Source organism: Opisthocomus hoazin, chromosome 3 (genome assembly GCF_030867145.1).
Source record: "Opisthocomus hoazin isolate bOpiHoa1 chromosome 3, bOpiHoa1.hap1, whole genome shotgun sequence".
Lineage (NCBI taxonomy): Eukaryota > Metazoa > Chordata > Aves > Opisthocomiformes > Opisthocomidae > Opisthocomus > Opisthocomus hoazin.
In genome coordinates, this window is record NC_134416.1 from 661,645 (window position 1) to 674,399 (window position 12,755).

Consider the following 12,755-nt stretch of genomic DNA (forward strand, 5'->3'; position numbering starts at 1 on the left):
TCGGGGGGGTCTCTCCTAGTCCATGCTGGGGGCTCGGGGGTCTCTCCCAGTCCATACTGGGAGTCAGGGGGGTCTCTCCCAGTCCATACTGGAGGTCGGGGGCTCTCTCCCAGTCCATACTGGAGGTCAGGGGGTCTCTGGGAGTCAGGGGCTCCCTCCCAGTCCATACTGGAGGTCAGGGGGTCTCTCCCAGTCCATACTGGAGGTCAGGGGCGTCTCTCCCAGTCCATAGTGGAGGTCAGGGGCTCTCTCCCAGTCCATACTGCGGGTCGGGGGGTCTCTCCCAGTCCATACTGGGGAATCAGGGGTCTCTCCCAGTCCATACTGGGGCCTCGGGGGTCTCTCCCAGTCCATACTGGAGGTCGGGGGGGGTCTCTCCTAGTCCATGCTGGGGGCTCGGGGGTCTCTCCCAGTCCATACTGGAGGTCGGGGGCTCTCTCCCAGTCCATACGGGAGGTCAGGGGGTCTCTCCCAGTCCATACTGGAGGTCAGGGGCGTCTCTCCCAGTCCATAGTGGAGGCCAGGGGCTCTCTCCCAGTCCATACTGCGGGTCGGGGGGTCTCTCCCAGTCCATACTGGGGGTCAGGGGGTCTCTCCCAGTCCATACTGGGGGTCAGGGGGTCTCTCCCAGTCCATACTGGAGGTCGGGGGGTCTCTCCCAGTCCGCACTGGGGGCGCGCGCTGTACCGGGGGGGCTGCAATAAAGGCGGAGCCAAGAGAGCGGCGGGGCCGGTGTTTGTCTGCGGGGGGGGGGGGGAACCGGGGGGGACGGGGTGGGTGACGTCAGCGGGCGCCGTCCGGTGACGCCGCTTCCGCCGGCGGTGACGTCACGGGCCTGCGTCACGTCCGGGGCGGGGCCGTGGGCCGGCGTCCCCTCGACCTCGGCGCGGGGAGGAGCGGAGCGATGGCGGCGGCGGCGGTGCGGAGCCTCCCGGTGCGGCCGCGCGGCCTCCTCCTGCGGCTGCCGCGGGCCCCGGTGAGACCCCGAGACCCCCCCGGGACCCCCGGAGACCCCCGGAACCCGCCGGCCCCGGAACTCTGCGGCCCCGGAACCCCCCGACCCGGCCCCGGCACCCCCCGGACCCCCCCGGCCTCGGAATGCCCCGGCCCGGCCCCGGAACCCCGCGGCCCCGGAACCCCCCGGCCCGGCCCTGGCACCCCCCGGCCCGGCCCGGCCCCGGACCCCCGCGGCCCCGCGGGGACGAGGCCTGCTGAGCCCTCCCCCCCATCCTGCCCAGTGTCCCCAGTTCCCTGTCACATTCCAGCCCACTGTCCCCAGTTCTCCAGCCCAGTCGACGTCCCCAGTTCCCGACTCCAGCCCAGTGTCCCCAGTTCCCACTCACATCCCAGCCCAGTGTCCCAGTTCGCTGCCCCATCCCAGTGTCCCCAGTTCCCTGCCCATTCCAGCCCAGTGTCCCCAGTTCCCCATCCCAGTGTCCCCAGTTCGCCGTCCTATGCCTGCCCAGTGTCCCCAGTTCTCCGTCCCACCTGTGCCCAGTGTCCCCAGTTCCCGGTCACATCCCATCCCAGTGTCCCCAGTTCCTCATCCCAGCTCAGTGTCCCCCGTTCCCCGTCACAGCCCAGTGTCCCCAGTTCCTCATCCCAGCCCAGTGTCCCCAGTTCTCCATCCCATCCCAGCCCAGTGTCCCCAGTTCCCCAGCCCAGTGTCCCCAGTTCCTCATCCCTGCCCAGTGTCCCCAGTTCCCCTGCCCAGTGTCCCCAGTTCCCTGTCACATCCCAGCCCAGTGTCCCCAGTTCCCCAGCCCAGTGTCCCCAGTTCCCTGCCCATCCCTGGCCCAGTGTCCCCAGTTCCCGACCCCAGTCTGGTGTCCCCAGTTACACATCCATGGCCAGTGTCCCCAGTTCCCTGTCCCATCCATGCCCAGTATCCCCAGTTCCCATCCCATCCCAGCCCAGTGTCCCCAGTTCCCCAGCCCAGCCCATCCGAGTGTCCCCAGTTCCTTGTCCCATTCCTGCCCAGTGTCCCCAGTTCCCCATCCGTGCCCAGTGTCCCCAGTTCCCCATCCCATCTCAGCCCAGTGTCCCCAGTTCCCCAGCCCAGTGTCCCCAGTTCCCCGTCCAATCCCAGCCCAGTGTCCGCAGCTCCCCAGCCCAGTGTCTCCAGTTCTCCATCCCATGCCTGCCCAGTGTCCCCAGTTCCCCAGCCCATCTGTGCCCAGTGTTCCCAGTTCCCTGCCCATCCCATCCGAGTGTCCCCAGTTCCCTGTCCTGTCCCAGCCCAGTGTCCCCAGTTCTCTGTCCCATGCCTGCCCAGTGTCCCCAGTTCCCCATCCCAGTGTCCTCAATTCCCTGCCCATCCTAGCCCAGTATCCCCAGTTCCCCAGCCCAGTGTCCCCAATTCCCTGCCCATCCCATCCCAGTGTCCCCAGTTCCCTGCCCATTCCAGCCCAGTGTCCCCAGTTCCCCATCCCAGTGTCCCCAGTTCTCCGTCCCACCTGTGCCCAGTGTCCCCAGTTCCCTGCCCATCCCATCCCATTGTCCCCAGTTCCTCATCCCTGCCCAGTGTCCCCAGTTCCCCTGCCCAGTGTCCCCAGTTCCCCATCCCAGTGTCCCCAGTTCTCCGTCCCACCTGTGCCCAGTGTCCCCAGTTCCCTGCCCATCCCATCCCATTGTCCCCAGTTCCTCATCCCTGCCCAGTGTCCCCAGATCCCCAGCGCAGTGTCCCCAGTTCCCCTTCATATGCCTGCCCAGTGTCCCCAGTTCCCCAGCGCAGTGTCCCCAGTTCCCCTTCATATGCCTGCCCAGTGTCCCCAGTTCCCTGCCCATCCCTGGCCCAGTGTCCCCAGTTCCCCAACCCAGTGTCCCCAGTTCCCCCAGCCCAGTCCCCCCCCCCCGTGCCGTGTCCCCCTACGCCATCCCCCCTTGCTGACGCCGTGTCCCCAGGCCGCCCCGTCCCGCTCCTCGTCCTCGTCCTCGTGGCGGTGGCGCTGGCCTGGGCCATCGCGCGGCGCCAAGGCGGCGCTGGCGGCACTGGGGGTGCTGGCGGCCGGCGGGGGGGGCCTGGCCCTGGCCCTGCGCTCGCCCCTGGGTGCCGGGGAGCTGGAGCTGCACCCCCCACCCTTCCCCTGGAGCCACGGCGGCGCGCTGGCCGCCCTCGACCACGCCAGGTACGCGCGAGGGGACACGGGGGGACACGGGGGGGGACGCGGGGGGTCGCGGCGGCAAGCGGGGAGCCGCCACCTCTTCCTCCTCCTCTTCCTCGCAGCCTGCGGCGCGGGTTCCAGGTGTACAAGCAGGTGTGCTCGGCGTGCCACAGCATGGAGTACGTCGCCTTCCGCAACCTCATCGGCGTCACCCACTCCGAGGACGAGGCCAAGGCGCTGGCCGAGGAGGTGAGACCCCCCCCCCCCCCCCCGCCACCGCGATGCCGCCGCGGCCCCCACGCCGCCACGCTGAGGGCTGGGCCCCCCCCACTGCGCAGGTGGAGGTGCAGGACGGCCCCGATGAGAACGGCGAGATGTTCATGCGCCCCCGGCAAGATCTCCGACTGCTTCCCCAAGCCGTACGCCAACGCCGAGGCCGCCCGCGCCGCCAACAACGGGGCGCTGCCCCCCGACCTCAGCTACATCGTCAACGCCCGGTGAGCGCCCGCCGCGGTGCAGAGGCACAGCATGGTGGGGGTTGGCAGGGCCCTCTGGGGGTCCCCCAGCCCAGCCCCCTGCCCAAGCAGGGTCACCCAGAGCAGGGGGCACAGCACCGCGTCCAGCCGGGGCTGGAATATCTCCAGAGAAGGAGACTCCCCAGCCTCCCTGGGCAGCCTGGGCCAGGGCTCCGTCACCCTCAGAGGGAAGAAGTTCTTCCTCGGGTTCAGCTGGAGCTTCCTCTGCTCCAGTTTGTGCCCGTTGCCCCTTGTCCTGTCACTGGGCACCACTGGAAAGAGTCTGGCCCTGTCCTCCTGACCCCCACCCTGCAGATATTTAGAGGCATTTCGAAGGTCCCCTCGCAGCCTTCTCTTCTCCAGGCTGAACAAGCCCAGCTCCCTCAGCCTCTCCTCACAGGAGAGATGCTCCAGTCCCCTCCTCATCCTCGCAGCCCTGCGCTGGACTCTCTCCAGTAGCTCCTCATCTTTCTTGAACTGGGGAGCCCAGAACTGGACTCTCTCCAGTAGCTCCTCACCTTTCTTGAACTGAGGAGCCCAGCACTGGTGTCTCTCCAGTAGCTCCTCATCTTTCTTGAACTGGGGAGCCCAGAACTGGACTCTCCCCAGTAGCTCCTCATCTTTCTTGAACTGGGGAGCCCAGAACTGGACCCAGCACTGCAGATGGGGCCTCCCCAGGGCAGAGCAGAGGGGAAGGAGAACCTGGGGTCCCCGGGCAGGACCCCGGCCTCGGGGGCGCGGTGGTGGGGGTCTCGGCGCGGCGCTGACCCCCCCTCCCCGCCCCGCGGCAGGCACGGCGGCGAGGATTACGTCTTCTCGCTGCTGACGGGGTACTGCGAGCCGCCGGCCGGCGTGGCCGTGCGCGAGGGGCTCCACTACAACCCCTACTTCCCCGGGCAGGCCATCGGCATGGCCCCCCCCATCTACAACGAGATCCTGGAGTTCGACGACGGTAAGGACGGCGCGGAGAGGGTGGGGGGCGCGGCGCGGCTCGCAGGGGGGGTGCTCAGCCCCTTTGTCCCCCTCCCCAGGGACCCCCGCCACCATGTCGCAGATCGCCAAGGACGTCTGCACCTTCCTGCGCTGGGCGGCCGAGCCCGAGCACGACCACCGCAAACGGATGGGCTTGAAGGTGGGTGCTGGTGTGGGGGGGGCACTGCCCGAATCCCCCCACCCCGGGGGGGCTGCGCCGGGCAGAGCTCGATGCCTTCACCCCCTCCTCCTCCTCCTCCTCCTCCTCCCCAGGTGCTGATGATGGGGGGGCTCCTCCTCCCCCTCGTCTACTACATGAAGCGTCACAAATGGTCCGTGCTGAAGAGCCGCAAAATGGTCTACCGGCCCCCCAAATAGCGGAGGGGGGGGGGAAAGCGGGGTGCCCCCCCCTTCCCGGCCGCAGCGCCCGCGCCGACGCACCGGCCCCGGGGACGCCGCAGCCGGCAGCTCCTTATTTAATGTCACCCCCCCCCCCAACCGCTCGCCGCGGAAATAAAAATCGGGGTTGTTCCAGGCGTGGGGGGGTCTGCGGGCGTGAGGCTCCGGTGCGCAGACGGCTTTATTGGGACCCCCGCATCGCCGGGCCCTCTGCCCCAACCCCCTCCGAACCTGCCCCCCGCGGCCTGGCTCCGGCGTGGGACCCCGCGGGCTCTCCCCAGCTCGGGTCCGTCCTCGCCTCGCGTCTCCGGGCCGCGGCGTCGGCTCCGGCGCCGACCCCGGGCGCGAGCGGTTTCGGCACGGGCGCGTCGCCGTCAGTGGCAGTTCTGGCAGCGCGGGTGGCACCGCTGGCCGTTGACGTTGCAGCGACAGCCGCCGCTGGTGTCCCCAGGACCCTGGAGTTGGGGGTAAAACGGGCCAAGGTCAGGCTGGCAGCCCGCCTCGGGGGGTCCCCCGCACCGCCCCCCGCCCCGGGAGGGCTCACCGCCGGCCCCCAGCGCGGCCCCTTGGTCACCCAGCAGATCTCGGTCTGGCAGACGGCGCAGCGGATCCAGTCGCAGCCGTCCTTCTTCTGGACGACGATCCGGCACGTCGGGCAGCGCATCGCCTCCCCCAGCTGCACCAGCGTCTGCCAGCGGGGGGAGAAGTGTCCATCAGGGACGCCGGGACCCCCACACAGCCCCCCCAGGTCCCCCGGCGGGGTCCCCACCTGCAGCATGTCGGCGGTCTGCCGCGCGGCCGCGTCGTCCTGCGCCCGCGCTTGGAGATCGTCCTGGTACTGGCGGCAGTTGCGCCCTTCGTGGATGGCCTGCGGAGCGGGCAGCGCTCAGCCCCGCCGAGCCCCCCGCTTGGCCGTGTTGGGGGGCACAAGGAGGGGGGGGTCTCACCTTGCAGAGGAGGCAGTTGAGGGCCTGGCAGATGGGGCAGCGGAACTCGTTGACGGAATCCTCGTAGATGCACCAGCCGCGGCAGTCGGGGGTCTTGCAGTGGAAGCTGTTGCGGCTGCGCCGCTCGGCCAGCACCAGGCTCCTCTCCAAGAAGCGCCGGTATTCCTCCGGCGACACCAGCTGCGGCGACGCGTGCCGGTCAGGACGTGGCGACGGCGGCGGAGGGACCCCAACGCCGCCGGCACCCACCGCGGCGACGCGCTCACCGCCCGGATCTCCCGCTCCTGGAGGTGGCTGCTGCAGGCGTAGGAGTCGTCGCGGTAGGGACAGGCCACCGCCGGCTCCTCGCTGTAGTTGATGACCTGGCGTAGGCACTCCCTGCGGGACGGGCGCCGGGTCACCGTGGTGGGCTCAGAGTGGTCACCGCGGTGGGTTTGAGATGGTCACCCCAGTGGGCTCATGGCCGGTCACCACGGTGGGCTCAGGGTGGTCACCGCAGCGGGCTCGGGGTGGGCACCGCGGTGGGCTCATGGTCAGTCACCACGGCGGGTTCAGGGTGGTCACCACGGCGGGTTCAGGGTGGTCACAGGGCGGTCACCGCAGCGGGCTCGGGGTGGTCACCGCGGTGGGTTCATGGCCGGTCACCACGGTGGGCTTGGGGTTGGTCACCGTGGTGGGCTCATGGTCAGTCACCACGGCGGGTTCAGGGTGGTCACCACGGCGGGCTCAGGGTGGGCACTGCAGCGGGTTCAGGGTGGTCACCACAGTGGGTTCAGGGTGGTCACCGCGGTTGGCTCGGGGTGGTCACCACAGTGGGTTCAGGGTGGTCACCACAGTGGGTTCAGGGTGGTCACCGCGGTGGGTATGGGGTGGTCACCATGGCCGGTTTGGGATGGTCACCGCGGTGGGCTCACGGCTGGCCACCACGGCAGGCTCAGGGTGGTCACCGTGGTGGGCTCGGGGTGGTCACCGCGGCGTGGGGGTGCGGGGAGGTGCGTTACCGGCAGAAGTTGTGCAGGCAGTCGCGCAGCAGCACGCCCTCGCCGGCGGCGACGCGCTGGTAGCAGATGCGGCACTCCAGCACCTCCTGGTTGGGCACCAGCACCTCCTCGTCCAGCCGCAGCAGCTGCTGGAAGTTCTCCAGCCGCTCGGCCTCCAGCGCCTGCCGCGGAGGAACGGCCCCGGTCAGCCCCCCGCGCCGCGCTCGGCCCCGCGGCGGAGGTGACCGATGGCCTCGACGACGGCCCCTGCGTCCCCGCCAGCGGCGCCGGGGGACGGCTGCCGAGCTGGAGCCGGGGGCACGTGGATGGAGGGGGCATCGCCGGCTCGGCCCCGTGGGGAGCGCGGTGTTGGGAGAGCCGGCACGATGGCAGGAGATCCGGCACGGTGCCGGGAGAGCCAGGAGAGCCGGCACAGTGTTGGGAGAGCCAGCATGGTGCCGGGAGAGCTGGCACGACACCAGGAGAGCCAGCACGACACCGGGAGAGCCAGGGGAGCCGGCACGGTGCCGGGAGAGCCGGCACGACACCGGGAGAGCCAGGAGAGCCGGCACGACACCGGGAGAGCCAGGAGAGCTGGCACGGTGCCGGGAGAGCCGGCACGACACCGGGAGAGCCAGGAGAGCTGGCACAGACCCCCGGGGCCGGCGTGCCCCCCTGCCACCAGCAGCCCCCCCTGGGCACCATCGCAGGGACCGGGGCTGCTCGGGCCGAGCCCCCTGTGGGTCCGGGAGCTGGGAGGGACGGCGGGGCCTGGGGAGCCGGGTTGGGGTCTGCAGGGACCCCTGGGGAAGGGGAAAGAGGGAAGGGGAAGAAAGGAAAGGGAAGGGGAAGGGAAGAGGAAGGGGAAAGGGGAGAGAAAGAAAGGAAAGGGAAGAGGAAGGGGGAGAGAGGGAAAGGAAGGGGGAAGCAGGAAAGGAAAGGGGGAAGGGGAAAGAGGGAAGGGGAAAGAGGGAAGGGGAAAGAGGGAAGGGGAAAGCAGAAGGGAAGGGAAATAGGAAGGAAAGGGAAAGAAGGAAGAGGAAGGGAAAGGGTAAGGGAAAAGCAAAGGGAAGGAAAGGGAAAGAAGAAAGGAAAAGAAAGGGAAAGGGAAAGGGGAAGGGAAAGGGGAAGGGAAAGGGGAAGGGAAAGGGGAAGGGAAAGGGAAAGGGGAAGGGAAAGGGGAAGGGAAAGGGGAAGGGAAAGGGGAAGGGAAAGGGGAAGGGAAAGGGGAAGGGGAAGGAAGGGGGAAGAGGGAAAGGAAAGGGGGAAGCAGGAAAGAGGGAAGGGAAAAGGGAAAGGAAAAGCAGAAGGGAAGGGAAAGAGAAAGGGGAAGGGAAAGAAGAAAAAGAAAGGAAAGAAAAGGGGAAGGGAAAAGCAAAGGGAAAAGTGAAGGGAAGGAAGGGAAAAGAAGAAAGGGGAAAGAGAAAGGGGAAGGGAAAGGGGAGAGAAAGAAAGGAAGGGGAAGGGAAAGGGGAGAGAAAGAAAGGAAAGGGAAGGGAAGAAGGGGAAGAGGAAGTCGCCTCCTCTCCTGTCACACAGAACCCCAGAGGGTTTGGGTGGTCGCGCGGAGCCCCCCCGGCAGCCGGCCGCAGCCCCCTCCCCGCGCCGCGGAGCAGCCGGCACACGAGGACGGTGGGGCCACGCTGGTGGGATGAAGGCTTTAATGGAGGGAGGAACCCACCCGCGGCCCCCCCGGCGGCCCCAGCAGCCGCGCCGGCCCAGGGAGCCACGGTGCCCAAGCCAGGGGGGTCCCGGCCGTGCCCCCCACCCGGGGGACGCAGGGCTTCCCACCGGGACGAGCCGGCAGGAAGTGCGACACGGAACGACCAAACCCGCTGCCCCCACCAAAACCAGCATGGCCCCCCAAGACTGAGGACCCCCCCCCCCCCCGAGCTGGAGACCCCCCAGAGCACAGACCCCTGAGCTGGAGACTCCCTGAGCATGGCCTCCTTGAGTCTGAGACCCCCCCCCAGAGCACGGCCCCCTTCAGCCTGAGACCCCCAGAGCATGAGCTCCCCTGAGCCTGAGACCCCCAGGGCATGGCCCCCTGAGCCTGAGACCCCCAGGGCACGGCCCCTCAGTCTGATACCCTCAGAACATGGCCCCCCGAGCCTGAGACCCCAAAGCACGGCCCTCTCAGTCTGAGACCCCCAGAGCATGGCACCCCGAGCGCCTGAGACCCCAAGGCATGGCCCTCCTCAGGTTGAGACCCCCCCCTTCAGCCTGAGACCCCCAAAGCACGGCCCCCTCAGTCTGACATCCCCAGAGCATGGCCTCCCTTAGCCTGAGACCCCCAAGGCATGGCACCCTGAGCCTGAGACCCCCAAGGCATGGCCCCCCTGAGCCTGAGACCCCCAAGGCAAGGCCCCCTCAGCCTGAGACTCCCTTCAGCCTGAGACCCCCCAGAACACGGCCCGCCTGAGCCTGAGACCCCCAAAGCACAGCCCCCTCAGTCTGACACCCCAGAGCATGGCCTCCCTCAGCCTGAGACCCCCCAAGGCATGGCACCCTGAGCCCCCCAGGGCATTGCCTCCCTCAGCCTGAGACCCCCTTCAGCCTGAGACCCCCAGAACACGGCCCCCACCGAGCCTGAGACCCCAGGGCATGGCCCCCCTGAGCTGAGACTCCCTTCAGCCTGAGACCCCCCAGAACACGGCCCCCCTGAGCCTGAGACCCCCAAAGCACAGCCCCCTCAGTCTGACACCCCCAGAGCATGGCCTCTCTCAGCCTGAGACCCCCCCAAGGCATGGCACCCTGAGCCTGAGACCCCAAGGCATGGCCCCCCCCTGAGCCTGAGACCCCCAAGGCATGGCACCCTGAGCCTGAGACCCCCAAGGCATGGCCCCCTGATCCCCCTCACGGCATGGGCCCCCTCAGTCTGAGACCCCCAAAGCACAGCCCCCTGAGCCTGAGACCCCCAGAGCATGGCCCCCTAAGCCTGAGACCCTAAGAACACGGCCCCCTGAGCGCCTGAGACCCCCAAGGCACGGCCCCCTGAGCCCCCCCAGGGCATTGCCTCCCTCAGCCTGAGACCCCCTTCAGCCTGAGACCCCCAGAACACGGCCCCCACCGAGCCTGAGACCCAGGGTATGGCCCCCCTGAGCCTGAGACTCCCTTCAGCCTGAGACCCCCCCCAGAACACGGCCCCCCTGACCTGAGACCCCCAAAGCACAGCCCCCTCAGTCTGACACCCCAGAGCATGGCCTCCCTCAGCCTGAGACCCCCCAAGGCATGGCACCCTGAGCCTGAGACCCCCAAGGCATGGCCCCCCTGAGCCTGAGACCCCCAAGGCATGGCCCCCTGAGCCTGAGACTCCCTTCAGCCTGAGACCCCCCCAGAACACGGCCCCCTGAGCCTGAGACCCCCCAAAGCACAGCCCCCTCAGTTTGACACCCCCAGAGCATGGCCTCCCTCAGCCTGAGACCCCCAAGGCATGGCACCCTGAGCCTGAGACCCCCCAAGGCATGGCCCCCTGATCCCCCTCACGGCATGGGCCCCCTCAGTCTGAGACCCCCAAAGCACAGCCCCCTGAGCCTGAGACCCCAGAGCATGGCCCCCCTAAGCCTGAGACCCTAAGAACACGGCCCCTGAGCGCCTGAGACCCCCAAGGCACGGCCCCCTGAGCCCCCCCAGGGCATTGCCTCCCTCAGCCTGAGACCCCCTTCAGCCTGAGACCCCCCAGAACACGGCCCGCCTGAGCCTGAGACCCCCAAAGCACAGCCCCCTCAGTCTGACACCCCCAGAGCATGCCTCCCTCAGCCTGAGACCCCCCAAGGCATGGCACCCTGAGCCCCCCCAGGGCATTGCCTCCCTCAGCCTGAGACCCCCCTTCAGCCTGAGACCCCAGAACACGGCCCCCACCGAGCCTGAGACCCCAGGGCATGGCCCCCTGAGCCTGAGACTCCCTTCAGCCTGAGACCCCCCCAGAACACGGCCCCCCTGAAGCCTGAGACCCCCAAAGCACAGCCCCCTCAGTCTGACACCCCCAGAGCATGGCCTCTCTCAGCCTGAGACCCCCCCAAGGCATGGCACCCTGAGCCTGAGACCCCAAGGCATGGCCCCCCCCTGAGCCTGAGACCCCCAAGGCATGGCACCCTGAGCCTGAGACCCCCAAGGCATGGCCCCCTGATCCCCCTCACGGCATGGGCCCCCTCAGTCTGAGACCCCCAAAGCACAGCCCCCTGAGCCTGAGACCCCCAGAGCATGGCCCCCCTAAGCCTGAGACCCTAAGAACACGGCCCCCTGAGCGCCTGAGACCCCCAAGGCACGGCCCCCTGAGCCCCCCCAGGGCATTGCCTCCCTCAGCCTGAGACCCCCTTCAGCCTGAGACCCCCAGAACACGGCCCCACCGAGCCTGAGACCCCAGGGTATGGCCCCCTGAGCCTGAGACTCCCTTCAGCCTGAGACCCCCCCCAGAACACGGCCCCCCTGACCTGAGACCCCCAAAGCACAGCCCCCTCAGTCTGACACCCCCAGAGCATGGCCTCCCTCAGCCTGAGACCCCCCAAGGCATGGCACCCTGAGCCTGAGACCCCCAAGGCATGGCCCCCCTGAGCCTGAGACCCCCAAGGCATGGCCCCCCTGAGCCTGAGACTCCCTTCAGCCTGAGACCCCCCAGAACACGGCCCCCTGAGCCTGAGACCCCAAAGCACAGCCCCCTCAGTTTGACACCCCCAGAGCATGGCCTCCCTCAGCCTGAGACCCCCAAGGCATGGCACCCTGAGCCTGAGACCCCCCAAGGCATGGCCCCCTGATCCCCCTCACGGCATGGGCCCCCTCAGTCTGAGACCCCAAAGCACAGCCCCCTGAGCCTGAGACCCCAGAGCATGGCCCCCCTAAGCCTGAGACCCTAAGAACACGGCCCCCTGAGCGCCTGAGACCCCCAAGGCACGGCCCCCTGAGCCCCCCCAGGGCATTGCCTCCCTCAGCCTGAGACCCCCTTCAGCCTGAGACCCCCAGAACACGGCCCCCACCGAGCCTGAGACCCCAGGGTATGGCCCCCCTGAGCCTGAGACTCCCTTCAGCCTGAGACCCCCCCCAGAAACACGGCCCCCCTGACCTGAGACCCCCAAAGCACAGCCCCCTCAGTCTGACACCCCCAGAGCATGGCCTCCCTCAGCCTGAGACCCCCCAAGGCATGGCACCCTGAGCCTGAGACCCCAAGGCATGGCCCCCCTGAGCCTGAGACCCCCAAGGCATGGCCCCCCTGAGCCTGAGACTCCCTTCAGCCTGAGACCCCCCCAGAACACGGCCCCCCTGAGCCTGAGACCCCCAAAGCACAGCCCCCTCAGTTTGACACCCCAGAGCATGGCCTCCCTCAGCCTGAGACCCCAAGGCATGGCACCCTGAGCCTGAGACCCCCCAAGGCATGGCCCCCTGATCCCCCTCACGGCATGGGCCCCCTCAGTCTGAGACCCCCAAAGCACAGCCCCCTGAGCCTGAGACCCCCAGAGCATGGCCCCCCTAAGCCTGAGACCTAAGAACACGGCCCCCTGAGCGCCTGAGACCCCAAGGCACGGCCCCCTGAGCCCCCCCAGGGCATTGCCTCCCTCAGCCTGAGACCCCCTTCAGCCTGAGACCCCCCAGAACACGGCCCGCCTGAGCCTGAGACCCCAAAGCACAGCCCCCTCAGTCTGACACCCCCAGAGCATGGCCTCCCTCAGCCTGAGACCCCCCAAGGCATGGCACCCTGAGCCCCCCAGGGCATTGCCTCCCTCAGCCTGAGACCCCCTTCAGCCTGAGACCCCAGAACACGGCCCCCACCGAGCCTGAGACCCCAGGGCATGGCCCCCCTGAGCCTGAGACTCCCTTCAGCCTGAGACCCCCCCAGAACACGGA

The 12,755-nt window shown here is 68.7% G+C and overlaps 2 protein-coding genes across 2 annotated transcripts in view; one reads left to right on the top strand and one right to left on the bottom strand.

The window, feature by feature from the left end:
- Nucleotides 1–875: 875 nt before the first annotated feature.
- Nucleotides 876–5,127, top strand: CYC1 (cytochrome c1). The gene is given in 8 exon segments (XM_075415402.1): nt 876–976; nt 2,905–3,128; nt 3,227–3,353; nt 3,443–3,490; nt 3,492–3,601; nt 4,411–4,571; nt 4,651–4,751; nt 4,865–5,127. Coding segments are annotated over 8 exon segments (948 nt in total). The 5' UTR covers nt 876–904; the 3' UTR covers nt 4,970–5,127.
- Nucleotides 5,128–5,275: 148 nt separating this feature from the next.
- Nucleotides 5,276–12,755, bottom strand: part of SHARPIN (SHANK associated RH domain interactor) — a 25,978-nt gene continuing 18,498 nt past the window's right edge. The window contains exons 9-14 of the mRNA XM_075415396.1: nt 6,939–7,099; nt 6,204–6,315; nt 5,938–6,117; nt 5,760–5,858; nt 5,535–5,678; nt 5,276–5,445 (exon numbers count right to left, since the gene is read on the bottom strand). Coding sequence (XP_075271511.1) covers nt 5,365–5,445; nt 5,535–5,678; nt 5,760–5,858; nt 5,938–6,117; nt 6,204–6,315; nt 6,939–7,099 — 777 coding nt within the window. The 3' untranslated portion in view covers nt 5,276–5,364. The remainder of the gene's footprint in view (nt 5,446–5,534; nt 5,679–5,759; nt 5,859–5,937; nt 6,118–6,203; nt 6,316–6,938; nt 7,100–12,755) is intronic.